At 42.1% G+C, this 20,109-nt stretch overlaps 2 protein-coding genes across 7 annotated transcripts in view; one reads left to right on the forward strand and one right to left on the reverse strand.

The window, feature by feature from the left end:
* The window catches only part of Zdhhc6 (zinc finger DHHC-type containing 6), a 19,082-nt gene extending 9,347 nt beyond the window's left edge, over positions 1-9,735 (reverse strand). Inside the window, exons 1-6 of one of the 3 annotated variants that reach the window (XM_005352485.3) lie at positions 9,476-9,735; positions 8,029-8,491; positions 7,049-7,140; positions 5,419-5,578; positions 3,259-3,420; positions 1,626-1,679 (exon numbers count right to left, since the gene is read on the reverse strand). In XM_005352485.3, the coding sequence (XP_005352542.1) occupies positions 1,626-1,679; positions 3,259-3,420; positions 5,419-5,578; positions 7,049-7,140; positions 8,029-8,295 (735 nt within the window). In that variant the 5' untranslated portion in view covers positions 8,296-8,491; positions 9,476-9,735. Of the gene's footprint in view, positions 1-1,625; positions 1,680-3,258; positions 3,421-5,418; positions 5,579-7,048; positions 7,141-8,028; positions 8,492-9,247; positions 9,451-9,475 lie in introns of those variants that run through there. The other 2 variants (XM_026781150.1, XM_026781151.1) reach the window with 2 other exon arrangements.
* A 297-nt stretch (positions 9,736-10,032) lies between these two features.
* Positions 10,033-20,109, forward strand: part of Vti1a (vesicle transport through interaction with t-SNAREs 1A) — a 334,479-nt gene continuing 324,402 nt past the window's right edge. For 2 of the 4 annotated variants that reach the window (XM_005352486.3, XM_005352487.2), the window contains exons 1-2: positions 10,033-10,234; positions 19,600-19,658. In XM_005352486.3, the coding sequence (XP_005352543.1) occupies positions 10,141-10,234; positions 19,600-19,658 (153 nt within the window). In that variant the 5' untranslated portion in view covers positions 10,033-10,140. The remainder of the gene's footprint in view (positions 10,235-19,599; positions 19,659-20,109) is intronic. The other 2 variants (XM_013348180.2, XM_013348181.2) reach the window with 1 other exon arrangement.

Raw genomic sequence — 20,109 nt, forward strand, 5'->3', positions numbered from 1 at the left:
ACAGACAGACACGAGGGTGTGCACCTACGACCCTAGACAGACAGACATGAGGGTGTGCACCTACGACCCCTGAACTCTGGAGGTTGAAGCAGGTCTGAACTGTAGAGAGACCATATCTCAAAAACACACAAAAAATGTAAAATAAAAATTGCATATCCATAGAACATGTACACATCTTTTTCTTGTCTCTGTTCCCGAAAGCCTAACAACTATTCAGACAGTGCATTAGGCAGGATTTTAGAGGAGCAGAACTGGCTTGGTGAAAATGTTTTCAAAGGCAAAATCAAACTAGCACCATGGCAGGTACACAACTGTAGGTATCTGCAGGCAGATGAAGGAAACTCAGGCTTCCAGGAGAAAATGAGAATTTTCGGAAAACTTGTATTCTCTATTAGGATTCTGACAGCTTACCTATATTTAAACATACTTCAATTTTAATATAAAATATTTATGTTACTTATAAATAATTAAATACAGAATGCTATGAATTTTAATATCAAAGAGTACAAAAAGTTCCTGACAAGAAATGTTCCTTGTCAGGCCGGGGGAGCTCAGTGGCAGACCGCTTGCTAAGCCAGCGTGAGACTGAGTTTCCATCACAGCACTGGGATGTGTGAGAGGCAATCACTTGCCAAGTTTTAATGTAAAATCAAAGGATATCTATTATAGTCTAAAGTGCCCATCAAAACACTCCAATCTTTTCTACAGACTCAACTGTATGAAGCTGGACTTTCTTCATAAACATCAAAGAAAGTAATATCTCAACAGACTGAATGCAGAAGTGGATGTCAGGTCTCAACTGTCTTCGGTTAAGTCAGATATTAAAGAGATTTGTGAATCTTTAAAACAAGGCCACTTCTTCCATTTTTGGTTGACAAATATAATTACTTTTTTATAAAATGTTAAATTATCAGAATGGATTGTCTTTTTCTTTCTTTTTTTTTTGGTTTTTCAAGACAGGGTTTCTCTGTGGCTTTGGAGCCTGTCCTGGAACTAGCTCTTGTAGACCAGGCTGGTCTCGAACTCACAGAGATCCGCCTGCCTCTGCCTCCCAAGTGCTGGGATTAAAGGTGTGCGCCACCACCGCCCGGTGTCAAAATGGATTGTCTAAAGAATTTTTTACGATTTTTTTTTCACTTAGAAAATATGGCAATTATCAGTGACACTTGGCACTGGGGGTAACTATGAACTGGGTTTGAGCCCACAGGACTGGGAACTGCTGCTGTAAGATGCACACTGGGATGGCAGGGACGGGACAAGGTCTGTATGCGGCTGCTCACTACTCCACTGTTTTGCCCATCCAACTACTACCCACACCTGGCCTGGCTTAGCTTCTGAGAACAGATGAACTCAGGAGAGTTCTGACAAGCCGAACATTACCGGCCCAAGTTAATGTCTCATGTTTTTGGTGCTTTTCCAAATGGGCTGTCTCTCTTTCTGCCCGAGAGAGAACGGCAGCTCAGGAGTGTGAAGGAAGCATTTCTGTGGGAGTTCACTGGAGTGGAAAGAAGGCTAGACGTTCTCCTTGTCTACTTTTCGTGTGGCAGGCCAATGACCACTTCCATAGCCCAGCACTCACTTAGTAATCAGTAGTTTAGAACGAAGAAACAATTATTGAAGTTTACCTTCTCTTCAATCCATGATTCAATAGAAGTTTTGTTTCTGAGAATAATTTTTATCTGGAAAGGAAATGACAGTGAAATTTAACAAGGTGACTTTGGTTTACTTTGGATCCTTACCATTCTAGTAAATTCCAAGAGAGCTTTATTGTTCTGCCCCAGAGATAAAGACAACACAGATGGCAGAGGTTAAGTAGCAGCCAGCACGGAGCCCGTCTACCTCTAATTACGGCACTGCAGCATCTCTATGCCAGCTCAGCAAGCCCACCCAAAGCAAAGCTAAGCCAATACTTTGATTAGAATTCAAGTATCAAAATTTTCAGGGTATTAAAAAAAAAAACAGTAATATAAATAGTTGAAACAGTACTTAAATGTAATTGCTATTAAAATTTATTACCATTATGTATGTGTATGCATAGTTTATGAGCGTGTATACAGTGCACATATGTATATGCAGTGTATGTGTATATACTTGTGTGTGTGTGTGTGTGTGTGTGTGTGTGTAAGTGCGTGTGTGTAGGGGGTATGTACCTGTGTGGTAGCCTCTGCTCTATTTCCCAAACCTGGAGTTCAACATTTTTTAGCCAGGCTGGTAGCTACCAAAGCCCAGTAAGCCTCCTGTGCCTGTCCACTTGACACTGGTGTTGGAGTTCCAGGCACACACAGCTCTCTTTTCCATGGGTGGTAGGACCCAACTTTAAATTTATGATTAATATGTTCACAACAGAGCAGTGTCCCATTTCAGTCACCCACACATCTCCATTACACTATGGTATCTCCATTCCACTATGGTGTGAATAAGAAGTGTCCTCCAGAGGCTCATCTGGAGTGCTTGGTCCCTAGGTGGCAGCACTAATTCAGGAGGCTATGGAAACTGGCTGTGGGCCTTGCTGGAGAATGTGGGCACTGGAGGTGTATCCTTGGGTGGTTGAATCTTTACTGGGTCCCTCCCCACAAGCCATTGCACTTCCTGTCCACCATGCTGTGAATAGCTCTCTCTTCTACCTGCTCCTTGCTACGATGCTCCGCCTCACTGTGGAGCCAAGGACAGAAGCCTGAATTTCTGAAGCAGTCAGCCCAAATAAGCCCCCTTTCCTTAGTCGTGTCAAGTCTCTGTCCCCGTGACATGAAAGTAACTAACAGCTTACGCCTGCCCTACCTAATTTCTTTACTATGACTAAATCCACGCAAAGTATGGTCCATGTAAATTTACACCAAGATATTATTTTGCTTTTATTAGGATTCTTAGTTTATAAGCATTATAGAAAAAAAGACCAATCTCTGTGCACTCCCTCAGAAACCTCCTCCTTTTCATTAATAATTACGTTACTGAACACGAGTGGGTGACCATGGGTGAATCTCCTATTCTATTGACAATCACTCGTTTCTTGTATGGAAGTGAAGACCATGAGCAATTGTAGGGTGAGAGCAGCTTTCTCAGTTATAAAGACGTGTACTTTCACATCACAAGAAATGGTGGCTAGCTATTCTGGCAAAATTAAAATTAACTACCGGACACAGGTGATTAGTTGTTTATAAATAAGTAATTTCTCTCACATACTGAATGAAACTTTCTCTTTTTTTATAGCAATCAGCCAATGACATGCAACTTTCAGACAGAGGCAACCAAGAACTTTACCTGTATGAAAAACAGCATCCCAACAGCTATGGTTGTCCCCAATGCTAATCCCAAGGCAAACAAGGTGGCAGCAAATGCAGCCAACCCAAAGGGAACAATTGGAAGAGGGTCTCTCCGGGCCGCACTCATGTCAATCTTGACTGTGTTCCACCCAAAGGAGAGCTGCAAGCAATCACAGTGCACACGGGAAATGCTGTTGAGGCAAGCGCTGCTGAAAAAGTGACTGGCAACAACACGACCAGAGCTAGGGAGACGGCTGCCTAGGTATGAAGGCTGAGTTCAGATCCCCAGCATCCACAGAAATGCTCCACGGCCACGGTGGCCCTCCTATATGACCAATGTCTGCAAGGCCAACACAGGGCACACCCAGGGAAGTTGGTTAGCCACACTCATCTTACCTCAACCTATGGTTCAGCTGAGAGAACCTACCTCAATGTACACGACGGACAGTCATCAAGACAGATACTTGGCATTAGCCTTGGACGTCCTCGTACATGTGGGCCCCTAGGCCCCACACTTGTGAACATACATACACACAGGTACACTACCCGTGAGAAAAAAATAACATCAACAGTAAAACCCCAGCGTGACCTAAAAGATAACCACAATGATATGTTGCCAAGGCAACTGCAGCAAACAGAAGTTTCTGATGAATACTTGGCTCCTACTGACATGTACAGTATCTTCTTTTTAATTTTTTTTTTTAAGTGCAAGGAATCAAACCCAGGGCCACAGTCATGCTGGGCAAGAGGTTTATACATCCACAGCTCCATCATCAGTAATTCTTAAATATATTAATTACTGCTATTTTCTCAGAAGAAGGAGACTGACCTTACAAAATGAGTAATTATAAACAAGGCAACACCAAGCCTCCACTATCTTTTTCCTATTCTAAAATGACAGTATTCTTCGACAGCAGCAGACACAGCATATTCCACAGCCAGTAGTCAAGAGCTAGTAGGATGTTGATAAACAGAGCCTGCAGATGGGTAGTGTGGGGCCTGTATGAAGTTCTAAATCAGTGGCTCTCAACCTGTGTTGTTGTAGGGAGGCCACTTGTTTGTTTTCGCCTGCTTAGCCCCAAAATAACCGCACAGAAACTATATAATTTAAATCACTGTTTGGCCCATTAGCTCTAGCTTCTTATTGGCTAACTCTTACATCTTAATTTAACCCATTTCTATTAATCTGTGTATCTGTGGCTATGGTTTACCAGGTAAAGTTCCAGCATCTGTCTCTGGCGGGGCTACAAAGCTTCTCCTGACTCCAACCTCTTTCTCCCAGCATTCCGTTTAGTACCCCCCCCCCAACTCTATTCTATCCTATCACAGGCTTAAGCAGTTTCTCTATCAACCAATGACATTCACAGCCTACAGAGGAGAATCCCACATTACTGTGTGCCTCAAACTCCTTTGGGGATTTCCTATCAGATATCAGATATATCAGATATTTACATTACAATACACAATAGTAGCAAAATTACAGTTCTGAAGTAGTAACAAAACAATTTCATGGCTGGGTCCCACACAGAAGTTAGGAGCTAACATCTAAACTCTGGAGAGTTCATATGGAAATTCCGATTCCTTAATAGTGGAAGATTAGCCCACAGATGGGCTATAGTCACACATGGATTGTCCTGACTGTGAAGGACATGTGCTCCCCAGCTTGTTGTATACCTATTAGGCCTGTGTCCCTCTTTTGATCCTAAGTCAATTTATGGATTTTTTTTTTTAAATGTGTACAACCTCTGAACTTTCTCTCATGGCTGAATGTCCAAAAGTCAATTCAAACTATTTCTGGTTTAATGTGTTTATTTTAGGAGTGCGCTTGCACCATGGACCAAATGAACAAAGGAATGACAATCTGTTACAGAAACTGAAGGGAACAGAAAGAAAGTACCATAACCACCAAGTTAGAAATGTAATAGACCATGAATAAGGGAAAATAATAATTATAAAAGGTGAGTTTCTAGAATAAAACAATCTTTCCTCATTTTCAAGACAAAGAGCTTTCTAAAAGGAGGAACTGATAGAGCTAATCAAGCAAGCTGTTGTACTAGCTAAATCACAAAAAGTGTATTTCTAAAAGGGACTCCTCCAATACCCTTGGAGACATCACTGAGTCTGACAGGAATGGTAGTGTATCACGGTGTCCACTCACCCGATTATAAAGCTGTGTATACATAGTCATCACAAAAATAAAAGCAGCATGGATGCAGCCCAGAGGTGCCAGCAGGAGGAACAGTGTGAACGAAGCGTGGTTCTGGTGACCACAGCAGTTGTTGATCCAGGGACAGTGGTGGTCCATCTTCATTATACATCTACGAAGAACACATTCATGAAGCATAGAGCAAACTCCTGTCTCCTTTAGCTCTGGTTTTCAAAAGACCAAGCACATAGGAATGCAGTATGCACAGGAGTCACGGGGGTTAGTTCTGATAAAACAGATACATCTTTACGGTTTTTTGAAGCTACATGGTGACTTCTTTAAAATTTTAAACAGCAGTCAGACATCACAATAGTTTCTCAAGTAACGTGTCTGAGACAGGCAGATCTCCGAGGTCGAGGCCAGCCTGGTCTATAAAGTGAGTTTCAGGACAGCTAGGGCTACTAAGAGAAACCCTGTCTTGAAAAACCAACAACAAAATAATTTCTTACACAAGCTGGGAAGCTCTGCAAGAATCTCATTATAAAGGAGGAAGCTCGGCTGTCAGTCTCTTTAAGTTCATAAATGTCATAACTGACATACAGTTCCCACGTGACTCGGGAGAATGATTATAAAGCTCTCCTAACACAGATGCAACTTTCTTCCTTTCTCACAATGTGTTAGACATGGAGCTTCTGACCAAAAACAACCTTAGCACACACGAGTCAGTGCTTGTGCTCGGTCTCTTTGCTAAAGGTGGACTTCCTAGCAAACCAGATTTTATGTCTATCTCAGTATTTCCTAAATTTCATATTAATGAACAGATGCTGCTGATAGCCAGGTCCTGGCATATTTTGCAATTTTTATTAGTGATTCAGTTTTCTTCTCATTAATTTTTTGATAATATGTATGAATGAATCTGAGAAAACCAGTTTAATTCCAACTTAAAAAATTCTGAAGCTATTCAATATGCATTTGTTGACTTCTGTGAAGTTGTGTTACACCGATTAGTCTAATTAAAAAGCTCAATGGCTAATAGCTAGGCAGGAGAAAAGATAGGCGGGGCTGGCAGGCAGAGAGAATAAATCGAAGGAGAAAGAGAGAAAAGATTTAGGATGGAGAAAGAGGAGAGGAGGACCCCAGGGACCCCAGCTAGCTACACAGTGAGCCACAGAGTGAGAAGTAAAGAAAGGTATACAGAAATAGAGAAAGGTAAAAGCCCAAAGGCAAAAGATAGACGGGATAATTTAAGAAAAGCTGGTTAGAAACAAGCCAAGCTCAGGGTGGGTATTCATAAGTAAGAATACGTCCCATGTGTAATTATTTGGGAGCTGGGAGGCAGGCCCTCAGAAGAGCAAAGAGAAAAAATACCAACTACTAGGAAGAGCAGGTCAGTAGGCTGTGTCCTTCAGTTTCTGGTTCAAGCTCCTGCTTTGGCTTTCTTAACTGATGGACTGTATTCTGCATGCCAAATAAACCCTTTCCTTCCCCCAAATGCTCTGTGGTCAGTGCTTTACCACAGCAGTAGAAAAGTAAAGCAGGACACTTGCAGAGAACAAAAGGTTTCCATTGTCATGACAGAAGATATAACAAAAAGCATAGCGACCAAGAGGATCAGCTCCCGGTAAACAGAGAAGCCACACACCTGTTACACTTCCTGCAATGGTGTGAGCGTGGTGCTTTGTATGCTTGGCAGACTTTACAGTACTGGAGATACATGCTATCCTGAGGATTTTCCTTGATAGAAAAGAAAGGCATGTTAGTTACTTGATCCTAAACAGTAACAAGTCAGGATTTATAAAGGTCCCGACAATGGAATAAATTTCTATTATGGGTGATGGGGGAGGGAGGTCATTAACTCGCATTTCTAATGCCTTTACTTGTGCTAAAATGACTAAAAAATGACTCAGAGGTTCATTTTTATTTCCTTTTCTCCACTTTCACCCCAAATCTAGTGTCATGGTTCTACTCACCCAAATCTGAGCCTGAGTTTTAGATAACTTGACTAGTATTTCGGAGTAAAGTTATCAGTTGACACTTTATCAAATCTCCCTTGTCATCTCTAACTGGTTGTTTCTCTCACCCAAATCTGTGTATTACAAAATAACATTCCTATCCAGCTCTGTCAGAGCTTTGCCTGAAACCTCTACACACCCCTGTGGTCCAGGCAGCTCCCATGTACACTCTCTCACCTGCTTGCCTTGGTTTGCCATGGTTTGCACTACTCTGCTTTTCCCCCCTTCAGTCACACAAGGCTGCCCATTTTTTGGATAACTGTTTCCACCTGTTCTCAGACTGAGGCTTCTTCCCTACTCTGGAAATTTGCTATTTAGTCCAGGCGTGTCAGCTCATAGGATGACATGCCTCTGCCTCCCTGGTATGAACTACCACACACAGCCTCTTATTTTGAATTACTATTTAAACAAAGAACAAGTACCAATTGCTTTGGAATAGCTAATGTAAATCAATATTTCAAATAGACATCAATTCTAATCAGAACTGAAAATCAGTGGCTGGAGTAGCACACCAGGGTCTCCTAGGACAAAAGTTGATAAGGCAAAAACAAAATGTAATTATCATGGCCAATTATGTGATGTTCACTATAAAAGCAGATCATTTTCTTACCGGTTTCCACCCCCGAGGGACAAAGCCAGGACCAGCAAACATGGCATTGAAGTAATTGTAAATAATCATGACAGTCCAGTTTATCAACATGATAAAATTCACACTTCCTCCGGTTGTATGTAAAGGCCAATACCACAGGATGGAGTCGATCATGGCCATCGTAGAACATATTGCTATCACACCAAGGGCAATAATGGGGCCCCAGTGACACAGTCTCTTTAATTCTTGAAGATTTTCAAACCTGATTACTGAGCAGAAGGTGCCCATTTTGGGTGCCTTCTTTCTTTCGAAGAATTAGAGGTTCTCTTTTTCTGTGCACACATTTCTGTGTGCATCAAGTCCATGTGTTCCTGAACTGTCATGCCTCTGGCTGACAGAGTGTTAACCTGGAGTACGCCATTTTCACTGCTGACATCCAGACTCCTTTACATCAAGAAGAATCTAGATTGGTGTGAAACTCAACCTAAAGAAATCAAAGCAGGAAAATTCCGTTTAAAAATTCCATATGCTGTTTATTTAACTCCAAGAAGCACTGCAACAGCACCCCAAAAGCACACTAGTGTGAGGTTGACATCTTATCGAGGCCAAAAAGAATTACCTTTGGACCGATCCAAAATACAGCCCAATCTTGAACTGCATGTAAACTGGACACATTAAACAGTTTTACTCCTGTGTGCAAACTGTCAGGAAGGATTAACTATCCCATGCTAAGTGGATAGTTAGAGAGAACAAAGCCTTAGCTAAGAAGCAGGGTCTTACCCAATTCTTCCTACAACAGAAACTGGCTTAGAGAGGCTGAGTGATTAGGTCAAGGTCACGAGAAACCAAAACAGAAACCAAGACACCAAGCTTCTTTTAGGCCATTCTAAACTGCCTCAGAGTTGTGAATTAAGTGTAATATGCTCTACGCATATAGTACTTTGTGAATTAATAACCCGCAGTTGTTCCCGCAAGCGCCAATATTAACAATCGATCAGGGTTAAAGGTACAGGAACAAGGGTCAAAGCAAAGAAAGCGACGCGCGCGTGGGGTTTGTGTGCGTGCCCGCGCGCGGAAAATCACAACTAAAGCAGTGCACGAGAAAGGGCACAAAAATGTGTATTTAAGGAAAAATGAATTCCCTCCGGGGACGAGGGGGGGAAAGGGAAGAATGCACGCACGAGGAACAGCTGGAGAAGTGAGTTCTGAATGGAGTGGAAAGAGTCGGGAAACGACCTACGATAAATGGGTATGACGTATGCCTAAGGGATTCCCACGGAGCTGTTGCGCCTGCGGGTGCCTCAGTTTCCCGCCCGTGCCGTGGTGCGGGACCCTCTGGGATCTTCACTAGTGATACAAATCGTCCTACTAAGTGAAGTTGGGCTCAACATTTTGGAGATCCTGAACCGATTAGGTCTGGGCGAAGACCGCCCCACACGCGGGTTGCAACCCCCGCGGTGACTCCCACCTCAGTCTGGTCTCCGGCGCCCGCTCCACGACCATTGCATTTCCGGGACGGCCTGGGTTCACCCGGAACAGATTTTCTCCTTCTCAAAGCTCCGTCACGAGCTCTTCAGTCCTGCGCAAGCCGAACGCGAACCCTGAAGGTGAGGAGTGTGCGACCAGCTCCGAGCCACCGAGTCTTAGGTTTACGGGGCCGCCGCCAGGCTCCCGCCACGGCCTTTGGCGCAAGCTCCGCCACAGCCACTTCCGGCAGGTCCGCTGCGTCAGTCTTCCCTCTGAAAGCAGGCGCCTGCATCTGCTTACAGCTCGGGGGAACCCCAGACGTTTCCCTGAACGTGCAGTGTGGGGAAGTATTTTCGGTGATCCCCGAGAGCATGGAGGTTTTCGTAGTTCTTTAGGGGACAGTGAAAGTGACGTTTTTCCTTAGTTTCACTCTCGACGACTGAGTGGAAAAGAAAAGACTCATCCCCCCTCAGTTTCCGGGGGACAAGGATTGCAAAGAACAACCAGGAAGCGACTGGGCTGGGAGGCGTCCCCGTCCCCGTCCCCGTCCCCGTCCCCGCTGTGCTGTGGAGGCGTCTTCTCAGGGTCTCTGCGCTGAGGCCCGGCCCCCTTCGTGAGTTCTCTCGGAGCTAGACCCCGGCTCCGGCCGACCATTTCCGAGCTGCCATGTCTTCCGACTTCGAAGGCTACGAGCAGGACTTTGCAGTGCTCACTGCTGAGATCACCAGCAAGATTTCCAGGGTCCCTCGGCTCCCTCCCGGTGAGTACCCTGCCCGGCCGGGCGGGGGCGGACTGGAGACCCGGGAGCGGCAAAGCGCCGCCTGGGCAAGCTGGTCTTCCTGGCGCGGGCGCTGTGGGCGGTGCTGGCGTCCCCGGGAGGGGGGTGTCTCGACTCCGAACGTGCTTCCAATGCAGAGAGTCCCCCTCCCGCGCATGGGAACCATGGGGGGTGGTGTTGGATTCCTACCCAATGGCTCTGAAAGCTTGGAAAATCTGCTCTGCATCTTGATCCCCCCCCCCCCTAAATTATAAAGTAAGAGTATTAAAAGAAAATGTATGAAAGTGTCAAGATTGTGGGTCTCCAAATGCAGCAATGTTGTTTATTAAATAGTGCTGTTATCCTTATTTGCGGCACGTTAGAGTGACGAGCTAGAGTGCCTGGATTCTAGCCCAACTCTTGACACTTACAAGTTGTCTCCTAGGCAAGTGTTCATACTCTTTCAAAACTTCCTTCTTGGTTAGAGGGACTCGTACCTCGTTCAAGAATAAGTGGCACACATCTGTGAAGCCCTTTGGGTAGCTCTTGTTAGGATTCATAGTTTTCCGACCTCTGCCCCAGTTGTGGGTTTTTCATCCTTCTTGAGTTTTATAACTCAGTTTTTTGTAAAACTTGGTACAGGGTAATTTTGTTCCTGTCTAAAATCCCGCATCCCCCAGCTATCACTCTCTCTGCTAGGTTGTCAGCAGTGTGAAGGTGGGAGTCATGTCTGATCTCCTTGGCATTTCTTTTCCAAAGGCTCCAAAGAATGCTTTTGTGGACAAGCAGGTGATTATAATATGGCATCTTGTGACTTGTAAGATAGTGTTTTAGGGTCGATTTTTCTTTAAGTACAGATTTAGCTTAAGTAGTTAGGACCAAAGTGTGAGTTTTCTTATTAATTTTTGGCTCAGTTTCATTAGGGAAATCAAACGATTGTTGGGCCTCTGAACTTGTCTCTACTTCAGCCCTGGAGCACACTGTCTAGAAAAGATGATTCCTCCAGAATTGTGGGTAATATCGCTTTCTTACTGAGACAATCCAAGATGCCAACAGTAACTTCTCTTGGATCTAACTTGTTCCTCATCCCCATTCCAGAATTTCCCCCAATCTTTGTTTTATAAATAATTTTCTTCCTTTATTTCTTTGTCCCCCCCTCTCACCTGTTTTCTGTTACTAGGGATATTTGCTTGAAGCCAGGACCTCTGACCTTACATCCCTCTCCATCCCGAAGTCCCATTTAGTTCTGAAGGAGGTGGATGATGTCTTAAAGAGGTTAGAGTCCAAGGGAGGGAGCAAGAGGAGAAAGCCAAGGTAGCATGTACCACGGAGCTGTGTTGCCTCAGAGTTTTTGGTGGACAAAGTGGATGATGGCCTCCTGCCTTCATGATTCTTCGCCTCGCCTCTTCTCTTCAGTCCCACTTTTCTCCGTTGCCCAAGATCATCTTGATTTTGTTGTCACTGTTGTCTGAGACTTCTGCCTTTGACTTGAGCCCCAGAACCTCAGAGTACCAGGATTTGTAGCTGCAGTTGGAGTTTGCTCGTGTTGAATTTTAATGTGTCTTTTGTTTGTTTTTAGCAATAGAAATATTTCTTGGGCAAATACTTTAGTATTGAGAGACTGTTTTGCAAAGTAATGTCATCCAGGGTACAGAATTGTGTTGACCTTTTCTGAGAAACTAGATTTTGTTACAACTGAGTTTTCTTGCCTTTGTGTTTAAAATTCTTACCATATAGAAAGTAACAGTTAAGTGTCTTAAAAAATAAAGATATTGTCATGCCTCTTCTTATATGGAATGTAACATGAGGCCCAAACAGACTAACCATATTTCATTTGAAAGGAGATTGTATTGCTGGTATTGTGGGAAAAAAAATGTGTACTTGAATAATTAAATGACTTTAAAATACAGTGGTTTTCCTCTTAATAATGATTTGTGCTTGCTCCCTTTTAAATCTGCTCCTAATTGATAGAAAAAATATTTTTTTCGTGAGTTTATGAACTAACAGGAATTAATAATGTAACATAGCAAAAGCAGTATACTCAGCAACATACTGCTTTTTATTTCTCAATATTTTTATATCCATATTATAACTAGTAATTATAATATCCCACAACATCATAATGGTTGTGTCACTCAGCTGAAGTAGACCAAAAGATGAGCTATTATTTACTTGGAATAAGAAGATAAAATAAAAATTGGAACAAACCTTAACGTCAAGGTAATTTATGTAGGTTGGAGTACCCAGAATCTGTGGAAATGAACTACTCTATTGTACATGTATACATATTGCGGTGACTTCCAAGTAGAATAGAAAAAAATAATTCTGAAATTTTATTTTAAAAAGAAACTTGATTACTCTGTAATACTTTTTGAATAAAAAAAATCTTTGCTCTTTGAAGTGTTTGAATCTTAACTAATTTTAATAGCTGTGATTTTTAGAAGGTGGGTCCCTTAATGAATACTCTGTGGTTACTGAATTTAAAGATTGATTTTTAATGATTATTGTTTTGTTCAAAAGTCAGGAAAATCAATGAGCTGCGACCATAACTCTCTTGATTTTAAAATTTCCTGATTTTGTGGTATTGGGGGGTGAATTGCTTAGCACAACAGTTCTCCACAGGGCAGAACTTCCATTACGACAGGCATCTTGGGGGACCCTCTCCAGAATTTCATTTTGCTCTTCTCCCCATTCACAGAGACCTACGGGTTACAGTTAGAATGTACCAAGAATGTACATTAATCACTTTTGGCAAAGTGATTAAGGCTTGGGTTGTTGCTGTCAGACCTGTTAGGATTCCTTGCCTGCCTAAACTTACTACAAATGTAGTTGTGATCAGATGTCTTGGCCTCTGTAAGCTTGCCTCTTCCACCTGAAGAATGGGAAGGAAAGGGTGGTCATTTTAATCTTAGAATGCTTTAAAATGCAAATGAGGCATGCAACATAAACAAGAGAAAGCATAGCAGACTGACCCTAGGGGATATTCTTTCATCTGTGCTTCCTTCAGCAGTGGGCAGGCTTGGCCAGGCTCCAGCTCAGACTTTGTCCTCTCAATTACTTTAAAGAGAACCTTGACTTTAGATCCTCACCTCCTTTCTGTGCCTGACGTACAGTGAGGTTAAAGGCTCTTGATGAAAACCCACATTTCAGGAAAAGTAGGTGCTGAGGGCTTTGGGATGTGGAAGTGGAAATGGTTTTGAATTCAGGATATCAAGAAGGAAGGGAATTGAGGAAGGGGAGCAGAAGTGATGGGTCAAAGCAGGTGTCTTTTGGAAGATACTTGGATCTAACGAGGAACTGTGTCACCCTGGAAGGTTTAGGAGACCATGGAAGCTGGCAGATAGGATACTTTTCAGTTGAGTATACTGGGAGAACAGCCATCAGTTGTCACCTATGACAGTTATGCTTTATAAATAAGTGTTTGGGATTTTAGTCATCTTTGGATAGTAGACACATAGAAATTTGTGACATGTATGTGTATATGCACCTGTTTCCGTGTTTAAATTTACACATATCGGCTACACTCAAAATCCAGAGGGATCTTGCACCCTTGGGGAGTTTAGTTAATTTAAGTCATGGCTTCATTTTATATTTGTGTTCCGGGGGGGTTGGACTCAAGGCCTTATCTCTTGTTAAACACACACTTAGCCAGCTGTACTCCTGGCCCTAAACTTTTATTTTTATTTTTTTTTAAACAGTTGAAATATAAAAATCACAAAAATAAGTCCATTTACCCATGCCAGTGGCCTCTGTTAACACCGCACCTTGATATATTTGCTACAGGTCCTGAATCCGTATTACTTGGTGTTGACTGATGTTGCAGTGATGAGTTGAGCAGGCCTGCTTTTCATCCCGCCCAGCTCCCTCACGGCTAGCTTAGCCCTGGAAATAATAACATAGAAACTGTATTCATTTAAATACTGCCTGGCCCATTATCTCCAGCCCCTTATGCTATCTCTCACATATTGATCTAACCCATTTCCATTAAATCTGTGTAGCACCACGAGGCTGTGGCTTACCAGGAATGATCCTAACCTACGTCCATCTCGGGCCAGAGATTCATGGTGTCTGCCTGTTTCTGCTTTCTTCCTCCCACAATTCTGTTCTGTATTCCCCGCTTATCTATGTTCTGACCTATCAGACCAAGCAGTTTTCTTTATTAATTAACCAGTGAAAGCAACAGATAGATAGATAGAAGTCCCTCCTACATCATTTCCCCTCTTTCTGTTTAAACAAAAAAGAAAGGCTTTAACTTTAACATAGTAAAATTACATATAGCAAAACAGTTATCAAGCAAGAATTACAGTTACAATATTTATATCTATTTTATACCAAAGGAAAACTATAACTATTCTTCAACTCCATCAAAGACTCCAGAAGGATATAATATTACCTAAGTAAATGAGAAGTAAGCAACTTCCAAAACTCCAGAAATGACAGACATCTCGCTGCCTAGACAGTCACTCAAAGTTTTTCTGTACCGTTGGAGCATCCATCTTCAGCCTACAGGCCCATAGTCTCCAGCAGACATTTCCATGAAGCAGGAAATATCAAAGGCAGTTCAGTCACTTTCTGCTGTGTCCTGCAGAATGTCTCACAAACTCTTTCATGAATCAGGAATCCCAAAGGATCATCTCACCTTTAGGCAAGTTCAGTAGTCCTCTCTCTTCAGGTTCTTTGTGTCCAGTATATGCAACAGTCCAGGCAAGAGCAGTTTCTTGCCCAAATGACTAACCAACTGCCAGGAGCAGAAGTGTCTCATTGGCATGAAAAGCCCTAAGTTATTAAAACATTTAAATGCCATGTTCTGTAGTCTTTGAAAGATATAAAGAATGCCTATCGGGGCTGGAGAGATGGCTCAGTGGTTAAGAGCACTGTCTGCTCTTCCAGAGGTCCTGAGTTCAATTCCCAGCAACCACATGGTGGCTCCAAACCATCTGTAAAGAGATCTGGCGCCCTACTCTGGCGTGTGGAGGCAGAAAGTTGTATACATAATAAATAAATCTTTAAAAAAAATAAAAAAAAGAATGCCTATCTAACTGAAATATATCTCTAAATATCTAGAAAATCTAACTAACATGACTACAAGCTTGATTATTATTGATGATTATCCATTAACAACCTATATTTCCTAATTATACATTACATTTTTAAGTGAACTACATAATCACAATACCTTAATCAAGATCAGAAATACATATACATATAATAAAATTTATACCAATGTAAATTATTCATATCTATATCATATTCCTCTTTAAATGTAAAAGAACATTTATAAACAATATCTAGGAATATTGATGTAGTTATTTCTCTCCAAACTGCTTTATGCTGAATGGGGGGCTGTTATTTAGGTCTTTCATGGTATAACTTGTGTGTTAGGTACATCTCAGTCACCAATTGAGTGAAGTAATTTTTTGAGGGTATTCACAACAACCTTTCAGGAGGACGTGGTCTATCATACCATATTGGGACAGAAGCAATCCATAAGGTCTCATCCTCTGTGAAAACAAAAGGAAGAACCTCCTTTCTAAAGCATCATATCCTTAGACCCAAATTCTGAAGTCAAGATAGCTTTATAATATACATCCTTTAGTTTCTCAGCCCATACAATGAACCATCTTTCTTTACTTAGCTCTGTTACAGTCAAAAAATTGAAAGAAAATACAATAATATACAGAATCCAGGCTCTCTATGAATTTTCCATTTTTACGTGGCTTATTTTTCTATTTTTCTAGTCTATAACTATCTTTACTCTGTCTCTTTAAAGACTTTACCTATTTTTTAAAGGCATTAACTTTATTCTCTATATTATTTTTCTTCTCTCTCTCAAGCCTACGTAGGTCTAACACTATGACCCATTTAGAGGTATTTTATGTCTGAATCTGTCCTATTGCATTGTCTTTAATTTTCTACTGTCCAAGAACATTTTTGTTTTGCGCTTTTAAATCACTAAGTGCTTAAGAATCTAAGCTGTGACATTCCTAGATCAAAAACAGGTACTGTGGGCTTGCCATGCCTAGTCCAACATGGCAGAGCCGCTTGTGACTCTGAATCAGTTGTGCCTCTGAGCTGCAGAGCGGCAGGCTGCTCTGGATGTTGGCTCCACCTCTCTCCAATTTCAAAATGGTGAATGTATGATTTCTGCTAGCTCTGGGGCTGCCAGGTAGCAGCCACACTCAGCAGTTTAACTCTGAGACTGAGCGTGCAGCACAGAAACTCTTTTCATTCAAGTACAGCCAAATCTGCCACATAGAGCACTGCATAGCCTGAAAACATCTCTCTGTATGGCGGCAGAAATAGTGCTCTCCCGTCTACCTAAGCCTGATCCCACAGTCTGCCCAGGCAGGGAGCACTGAGCCATTGGCATAGTCTCAGAGTACTTTCTTCCCAATCCCGAGTGGGCACACAAACATCCAGTCTCATAAAAGCCATTGAAATGCTTTATAGCCGGAGTTTGTACTGGTGTCACAGCCCAGGAAGCTGCGTTTTAAAATGGGGCGGCTTTTTTTTCTGCTGCTATTGCTGAAACAGGAAATCTCTCCATGGCACAACCTAGAAAACAGCAAAAAGCTGTGTTTAATTCTCTTTCCCTTATTTTTAATCCCTCTCAGGTTTTTAAGTGGATTTAGCCCCACGTTGGGTGCCACTGTGTTGTAGTGATGAGGCGAGCAGGCCTGCTTTTTATCCTGCCCTGCTAGCTTAGCCCCGGAAATAATAACACAGAAACTGTATTCATTTAAATACTGCCTGGCCCATTATCTCCAGCCCCTTAATGGCTATCTCTCACATATTGATCTAACCCATTTCCATTAAATCTGTGTAGCACCACGAGGCTGTGGCTTACCAGGAAAGATCCTAACCTACGTCCATCTCGGGCCAGAGATTCACGGTGTCTGCCTGTCTCTGTTTTCTTCCTCCCACAATTCTGTTCTGTATTCCCCGCTTATCTATGTTCTGACCTATCAGGCCAAGCAGTTTTCTTTATTAATTAACCAGTGAAAGCAACAGATAGATAGATAGAAGACCCTCCTACATCAGACTGAAGTTCATACTTTATTCACATTGTCTTGGTTAAAACTAGAAAGAATTCTTTTCCTTTTTAAACAACATGCCCTTTTGCATGGATCCTACAAAAGATGAAGCAGTCATGGCTCCTTAGACTCCTATGGGCTGTAAGTTCAGAATGCCCTGCTTTGAATGAGCAGATGGTTTTACTGGAGTAACAGACACTGGCAGAACACTCCTTGATTGGGGTTTTCCCACTTCTTTGTTTTACCTCTTATCATTAGCCTGGGATAATGGGTTTTAGCGAAGACCAACCCAGATTGGTTATTTTCTTCCCACAATGTCAAAAGGACATGCTCAATATGCCTTTTTCATTGCTGATGTTAATCTTGATCACCTGCTGAGGTAGTGTTTGACACTACCTGTGTGAGCAAGGGATTGAGTCCAGCTGTTGACTGGAAGGCAGAATTGCATAAGAAAGCAGCATTTCTTTGTCTTGCTTGAAGAAGAGGGTGCTGAGCAGAAAACTAAAAGTGGTCAACACGAAATGTAGGTGGTGTCTGTGAATGAATTTGATGACTTCCTAGAGAAGGTAGCCATGGTTCCATAATGGCTTGTTGTTACAGTGTCTAAATAAACCATTGAGACTCAACACCTCAGTATAAAAGGCATTCATTGGGACACACACACGTACATGTATATTTTAAAACTCCATTTAGAAAACACAGGCCAAGTTTCAGGAATAAATCACTTATTGTCCAGGATCCCAAACCAATGAGTAAGTCAGTGGGTTTGGGTTTGGAATCAGAAGTCAAGATTTTAAGTATCTGTTTCTTCTATCTTAATGTTACCCCTTTTAAACAAAGTTTTCTAAAATTTATTTTCTGCACATAAATGTTTGCTTGCATGTGTGTGCACCACATGCATGCAATGCTGGAAAAGGTCTCCTTCCAGCTCCCATTGGATCTGGAGGTGCAGACAGTTGTGAGTCACCATGTAAGTTCTAAGAACTGTCTTTGAGTCCGTGCAGGAGCACCAGTGTTCTGCACGGCTGAGCCCTTTCTCTTCAGCCTCATACCTTCTTCTTAGCACTATTGAAATCATAATAGTAAGGAGTTACAAGCCTTGTCCCAGCTTGTGGAAGTGTTTTTATATACAAGTATTAAATTATAGTCACAAATCAGTGATTTCAATTTATTGCAATGATGACTTAGCAGATTTCTCAGGTCACCACTGTATCTGCTATTGGCATAATCTCTAACAGGAAGCAAGGTTCTTTTTTAGTCTCTTTTATAAATATATGACCACTTAAAAGTTAGGCCCTTCCTTGGATTATGTATTTCTACATATTGCAGAGTCAATGTTCAATGTAGTTTGTGACCCACTAAAGAGTATTTTTTAAAGAGTTATTTATTTATGTACTTTATGAATATGGGTGTTTTGTCTGTATGTATATTCCATACCAGAAGAAGGCATCATATTCCATATAGATGGTTGTGAGCTGTGGGCCCATATTTCATACAAAATATTTACAGACAGGCTCATTGGCCATTAGGCAGCTGTAATCCTGCCAAACAAGCAAGATAGCCATCTAACAAAGGCCAGGATGTATAGGTCCTTTTCTTTTGTTAAAAATGTAGATAGTTTGGGGAGAGGCATTTTCCAAAGCTGGTGACTTAAGTTGTAGGTGTTGTGCTAGCCCCGTGTCCCCTGGAAAGAGAATATTAATGAGTATCCACCTTGGTTTACCTGGGGGATAAAAGGTGTTTTGTGTAATAAACGCGGGTAGATCTTCAGGAATGAAGGAAGCCTGGGATGCCCTTCCGAGATGGCTGTGTGAACTGTGTCTCGTTATTTCTTGCGCCTCCATACCAGTTGAGTTAGGAAAAAATAGTTTCTATGTTGGGACCTACGGCCCCTGACAGTGAGCCACCTTATGGGTGTTGGGAATTGAACTCAGGACCTCTGGGAGAGCAGCCAGTGCTCTTAAATGCTGAGCCTTCAGCCCCCTAAGAATGATCTGCTTGCTTTATATTTTCTGATCTGGTTGATCAGAAAGGAGATGGCTGTATAAAAATAAGAGACTTCAGAGCATTGGGTCTAAACCTGTGGGTTGTAAAAAGGGGTCAAGTGACCCTTTTAGAAGGGTCACCTAAGACAATAGGAAAATATAGTTGTTTACATTGTGATTCATAATAGTAGCAGTTATGATGTAGCAATGAAATTAATTTTATGCTTGGGCGTCACCTCAACATGAGGAACTATATTAAAGGGTCGCAGCATTAAGAAAGTTAAAAACCACTGCATATTCAGTTTATCTTGTATAATTATTATTTCTTTGATATTATTGCTTGTTTTAGATGAGAAGAAGCAAATGGTTGCCAACGTGGAGAAAGAGCTTGAAGAGGCCAGAGAATTGGTGCGTAGCCTCAGGGGTGTGTTGAACGTAGCCCCTTGAACTGAACCCCGGAGTCCGCTGTGTGTGCTAGGGCATGCATGGAACAGTATGCACTCAGGCTCCCCTTCACAGTTCATTGCTTTTCAGATTAAAGGGGATTTAATCACTTCCAGAGATTTTATTCTTTCTAGTAAAGATGGCTTGCTAAATGCCAGCCTCTAATTTATAGTCCTTCAGAATTACCTCCTAAGAACCAGTCTCTTAGTACGTGATCTTAGTAGCTGATGTTTGACAAAGGCACACCACACACTAGGGTAAGTGCATTGCTTGTGTGATAAGCATTAACTCTCACAAATTCCTTGTGGGATAACTTGTCTTTCAAAACTGACAGAGGTCTGAGATTTCCACCAGCTTAGAAGCTGAAAAAGCTTGCCAGTCTCTATGGATGCCCACAGAAGATATGAGATTTCTT

Source organism: Microtus ochrogaster, chromosome 8, assembly GCF_000317375.1.
Source record: "Microtus ochrogaster isolate Prairie Vole_2 chromosome 8, MicOch1.0, whole genome shotgun sequence".
In the NCBI taxonomy this organism is placed as follows: domain Eukaryota; kingdom Metazoa; phylum Chordata; class Mammalia; order Rodentia; family Cricetidae; genus Microtus; species Microtus ochrogaster.